Source organism: Leiobunum rupestre, chromosome 8 (genome assembly GCF_980474605.1).
Source record: "Leiobunum rupestre chromosome 8, qqLeiRupe1.1.hap1, whole genome shotgun sequence".
Taxonomy (NCBI): Eukaryota; Metazoa; Arthropoda; class Arachnida; order Opiliones; family Sclerosomatidae; genus Leiobunum; species Leiobunum rupestre.
Genome location: NC_143391.1, coordinates 45659663 through 45665583, shown reverse-complemented (window position 1 = coordinate 45665583; position 5921 = coordinate 45659663). Strand labels below are relative to the sequence as shown.

General features: G+C 41.7%; 1 protein-coding gene across 1 annotated transcript; it reads right to left on the bottom strand.

The window, feature by feature from the left end:
- Positions 1 to 740: 740 nt before the first annotated feature.
- LOC149933508 (uncharacterized) lies at positions 741 to 5498 on the bottom strand. The gene is made up of 3 exons (XM_090157311.1): positions 3762 to 5498; positions 2381 to 3681; positions 741 to 1854 (listed from the first exon to the last, which is right to left on the bottom strand). The coding sequence occupies exons 1-3, from the start codon at positions 5496 to 5498 to the stop codon at positions 741 to 743; spliced, it is 4152 nt and encodes a 1383-aa protein (XP_090013437.1).
- Between the last annotated feature and the right edge of the window lie 423 nt (positions 5499 to 5921).

Genomic DNA, 5921 nt, shown 5'->3' with positions numbered 1-5921 from the left:
CACCTTTTTTAAAACTATTATCTTCATTTTTATTTTTAGCGTGGTGGGCCGTCCTTAATTGTAATAAGTAGTCGGTCTCCCACCTTTTCCACAATCGGTTATTTAATTCTTGACGGTATTTATAGCGTTTAGTTAACTCTACGCGCGATGACGCGATCTTAATTTTAGGGAAGGTTTGAGGGGGTAGGCAAGTTAATCTTTGACCTACCAAAAATGCGAAGGGGTTAATGGCTCGGGCTCATCGGCTTCGTTGAATACATAAGTTAGGGGTCGCGCATTTACAGCCGCTTCGGTTTCGGCTAAAATGGTTTCTATTTCTTGATAATTTAAATTTGCTTTGGCTAAGACTTTTCTAAGGATGGTTTTTGTATTTGACACCAGTCTTTCAAAAAATCCTCCCCACCAACTAGCAGTTTCTGCATTGAATTGCCAAGAGATTCCTTCTTTACTAAAATATTCCAATAATTCCTTATCCCTCAATTTTCCCCAAAGATTCACGAGATATATTAAACTTATTATTTACCATGGTGAATATTAGTAGAAATTATGTTTAATTCAGAGAAAACGGCATGGTATTAGAAGATAAAACTTATTTTATACAAGACGTTTCGAGCCGAGGCTCTTCTTCAGTCGTTCGTTAGTTTTAATTAAAACTAACGAACGACTGAAGAAGAGCCTCGGCTCGAAACGTCTTGTATAAAATAAGTTTTATCTTCTAATACCATGCCGTTTTCTCTGAATTAAACATAATTCACGAGATCTTTATTTGCTCTTTGAAAGGTCTTGGCATTGTCAGAGTATATAACTGAAGGTGTTCCCCGTCTGGCAACCATACGTCTAAACGCCAATAAGAACTCTTCCGTGCTAAGCGAAGGCATCAATTCCAAATGTAACGCTCTTGTTACCGCGCAGGTGATCAAGCATATGTATGCTTTATCTAAAGTTTTAGATTTGCCTTCGTAGTATTGGGGTCCTTTTATGTGTATGGGACCTGCAAAATCAATCCCCACTACCTGAAATGGAGGGGCCTTTTCTATTCTATTTTGAGGAAGAGGGGCGGAAGGAGCTACTCCTGGTTTAGCTTTAGAAACCCTGCATTTCATACAGTTCGAAACTACCCGTTTGGCTAATTGTCGGCCGGAGATAACCCAGTAATTTTCTCGGGCTCGAGTTAAGGTAGCTTGAGTCCCCCCATGTAGTATCTTTTGATGACAACGTTCCATAATTAATTCGGACAAGCGTTCCTTTTGGCCTAAAATTATTGGGTGTCTTAAACTGTAGGCCATATCTGCTTTATCTAATCGGCCTCCTACGCGTAACAAGCCCTTCTTATTAAGTATTGGATATAGGGTGCCTATTTTAGAAGTCGATTTTAGTTTTTGGCCATTTTTAAGTAATGTAATATCTTCCCCGTAGAGTCTTTCTTGTATACATTTAACCCACTTGATTTCAGCTTCTGCCATTTCTTCGGCAGTTATAGGCCCTATCCGCTTTTCTCCTAAACCTCGAAAATTTAGGTATCTGATTATGTACGCCGTAACACGAAGGGCTTTATCTAAAAAACTATACCGATCTAGATCTACAATATTATCGAGGCCTAGTTTGTTTTTACTATCTACAACCATAACGTGCGCGCGCCTATCTCTATCTAATTCTTCGGAATCCAGTTTTTGCCCCCCTTCATTGGGCCATTGTGATTTTGGCCCTCGCAGCCAAATCGGTCCTTTTAACCATAATTCGTGCGTACTAAGCTTCCCGCCTGAAAGACCCCTCGTAGGAACGTCGGCCGGATTTTGTAGGCCTGGGCAATGGTTCCAATTTTCAACATTTGTCAGCTTTTGTATTTCTGATACTCTATTGGTAATGAAAGGTTTCCAGTTTGTAGGTGAATCTTTTAGCCAATGTAACGCAATGGTGGAGTCGGTCCATAAGTAATTAGTTATAGTAGGCTGCTCAAATATGTTTTTAATATAGTTAGTTAATCTGGCCCCTAGGACGCATCCCATTAATTCCAGCCGCGGAATAGTTAACTTTTTCAAAGGGGCAACTCTAGTTTTAGAAGTTACGAAAGCGACCTCAGTTTCCCCGGAATTCGTTAAGTAACGTACATAGATTGATGTGGCGTAAGCAAAATGTGTGTATTTGTAGGTTATTGATATTATTATTCCCATTAAAGTAGTGTCTAGGTAGTTTAACGTGTCGTAGTAAAGGTAATTCACTACACCACGAAACGAATTCATCTCGAATATTGCCTGTTATTTCTTCGTCCCAGGTTAATTTTGATTCCCATAGCTTTTGGAAAATAACTTTGGCCCTAATCGTAAATGGGCCTAATATTCCTATCGGATCGAAAATTCTCGCCATTGCGCTTAAAACATACCTTTTTGTAGGCTTAATGTCTTGTAAGACCTCAACTAAATTGTCCAAATTAAAAGAAAATGTATCCTCGTTAGTAAGCCATTTGAATCCTAAAACTTTTAAATCACTCGGATTATCTTTTCCCTCGAAAAGTGGCACGTGACCTTGACTTCCCTTATTTTCTCCCCATAGGCCTCTTAGTTCCGGTGAGTTTGATTGCCACTTGCGAAAGTGCATGCTAGCTCCGCTCATTAATTTGTTTATGTTTACAGAGAGCTTGTATGCCTCCTCTACGCTTTCCTCCCCACCTGCTAGGTCGTCTACGTACAGATCCCTATCTAAAACCGCTACCGCCTTTTTGTCAGCACCCTCAGTGTTGTGTATGTGATATTTTATGGTATTGGCCAATAAGAATGGGCTTGGTTTGAGTCCAAAGGGAACGCTGGTCATTCGTAGGTGAATAAATTCGTCTTCCACTAATTTACCGCTAGACTCCTCAACCTTATACCAAAGAAATCTCACCGACTCTCTTTCCTCGGCTGCTAATCGAATTTGCAAAAATGCCTTTTCTATATCAGCTATGAAAGCAATTTTGTGTACTCTAAATCTTAGCAAAATAAGTAAAAGGTCGGGGTTCAAATTCGGGCCGCTAAATAGTAGATCGTTTAAAGAGGGCGCTCCCCTCCCGTGGGAGGAACCGTCCAAAACAACTCTAACTTTTGTGGTGGTTCTATCTCTTTTTACCGCCTGGGGTGGGAGGTAGTATGTGCCGGGGGCGCTAGATTGGGAAACATTCGGTACCGTTTCGACGATTCCTAATCGCAACTGTTCTTTTACAACCGCCTGACATTCTTCGAAGAGAACCGGGTCTCGTTTGAATCTTTTAACTAAGCTGTTTCCCCTAAGCTTGGCTTGCCCTAAATTATCTGGCAACGCGGTTTTCTCGTTTTTCCAGGGGAAGGTGACGTGATATCTTCCGTCAATTAATTTTATTTTTTGATTGAAGTCATGTAGAATTTCCCCATTTTTAACATCCATTGTAGTCTGCTCCCCGTCTTCTATTCCCATACTTTCTAATGACCAATGTTTTTCGACGGTTTTGGCAATTTCTCGTTCCGTAACGCTAGTTCTCAGAGCGGTGACTTGGTATACCCCAACTCCTCCCGTTTTATTTCCGACGGGCCCTTGTATGGTCCAGCCCAAATGCGTTTCTATCGCTACTAAAGCGGGGGTGAATCTTTCGAAATGGCCTGTTACAATTTCGAAATAGTGATTTCCTCCTATTAACATATCCATGCTAGAGCTATCAGTTTGGTAGTAGGCCTATCCGCGAGTTGTAAGCCCTTCATTAGCATGTAGCTTTCTATCTCATCGCATTTTAAAGTTGTCACGGCGTTGCAAACATATGGAACTTCAATAGCAACTATTTCAATTCGGGGTGTGGGATTTTGAGTATTTTCTAGCGTAAGCCGAACCTTATTTCTAAGTTCCTTGGTACTATTTTTTGTTCCGAATGTGTTTATTTCGACCTCAACTTCTCCAACAACGGGTAATCCCAACCGTTGGGACACGTCCAATCTGATAAAGCTATCATTCTCCCCAGTGTCAAGTAGGCACCTGATTTCCACCCCCTCAGCATCTATCCCTTCTTTGCCAACGGGCGCTCTAGCAACGGCAAGGGCTGTTTGTAGTAATACGGTTTTACCCTCTTCTTTTTCCGCCCTTGTACTAGCAATATTGACCGCGCTATTATTTCCCTTATCGTTATTGGGAGTTACTACCTTATTGATCTCGTTTTGTTCGCAAAGGGCGTAATGATGCCTTCTCTTACACTTCCGGCAGTTTTTAAATTTTGAATAGCAATTTTGAGCTTGATGCGATACCTTTAAGCAAATAAAACACCTGCGCTGATCCGTAAGTATTTGTCTCTTTTTATCTATTGTAGTTCTATCGCAGTCAAAGCTTTTGTGGGAGCTGTCTTGGCAGAACACGCAATATACATTGTTTCCTCTATTATGGGAATTATCGTTACGGGAATTAGAATTATGTTGAGCGTAAGCCATGAGCGCCGAGGACGAGTTTTGGGGGTATTTTAAAGGTTTTCTAACCTGATTTTCCGCTGAATTATTAGCGCTAAAATAATTAGTTACACTAGAGCCTAATAAGGTGGAAGTTTCTCGACTTTCAATTTCTTGTTTTAGGAAATCTAATAGCGTGTCGACATTCCAATTGGCGTCTTTAACGTGTTTCCTACTGTACTCTAATCTTATTTCATCCGGGAGACATTTTAACAATGCTGGGCATAAAAAAGTCCCGTTAGCGATCGTATCTACGCCAAGCGACTTAAGACTCCTGATATTTAATTCGCAAGAGTCAAATAATCGCCTGAACGCCTTGTGATCGGTAACTTTCCTAACGGGCTCCATGTTGAGTAATTTACTCATGTGTGTATGTATTATAAGATCCCTGCGCCCAAATCTATTGTCTAGGATTTTTATCGCCTCGTCATAAGTTTCGTCCGACGCGTATAAACCCGCCAACGCGATCTTAGCGTCACCTTCCAAATATGAAAGTAAATAATTAAATTTCTCAATTTTTGGAAGACTCACGTTGTTGTGTATTGCTGCTTTAAATTGATTCCAGAAGCTGGTGAATTGCGTAATATCTCCGCTGAATTTCTGGAGAACGAGCTTAGGTAGCTTCGTCCTTGTGGTGTAGCCGGGCGTTGGCGTCAGCGGTGTTGTCAGCTGTGTTGTCATTGCTAGTGGAGGGCCGGTTCTGCCTTGATTAAGTCCTCCTCCTGTAGTAGTGTAGTTGGACGAGCTGGTTGTTCCGATGATGTTCTGTATTCGGCGTTGAGCCTTCCTGATGACGAGCGCGATTTTCTCCCGGTAGTGGAGCTTCATATTTATTTTGAAGTCGTACTCGTTCAAGTCCTCGTCTTTTTGCTGTAGAATTAGGATAGCGTCATCCAGTTCCTGCTCCGTAGTCTGGGGCAGCGCTAGTAGGGCGTCAGTTGCTGTTATTTGTTTCGTAGTAAGGCTCCGGATGGCTTTGCGTGCTGATTTGAGGTTAGAAAGCTCCGCGTCGTTTTTCGCCTTCTCTGCTGCGTCGGCTCCTGAAGCTAGCGGGTCCGGCATCTTAGCTTAGTTTCCCGTTGTATGGGATGTTATTTTCCGTTGATTTATTCGGAAGGTCCCCGTATTAATGGGCCGCTTTTGGTCCTGTAGTATCGGATCTGTCCCCGTAGTATGGGACGGAAGTTTATCATCATCTACTGTAAAGATCCTGTAGTATCGGATCTGGGTCCCCAGATTATGATCTCCGTAGTATGGTATCTTTATTTTCTCACTCTCTCGGAGTCCCTAACGCTAGTTATTCACTTCCCGGGTTTCTTGCACCATGTAGAATTTCGATTTTGTTATTTACCGGGATTGGGAGAGCTATTTGTTTAATTCTCTGACGCCGACTGAAAAAACGTCAGAGGGCCGTATTATTGCCTCGCTCCGTTAGGGCTACTAAGTTATTTAAGTAAAGACGAAGTAAAAGTCTAAAAATATCTT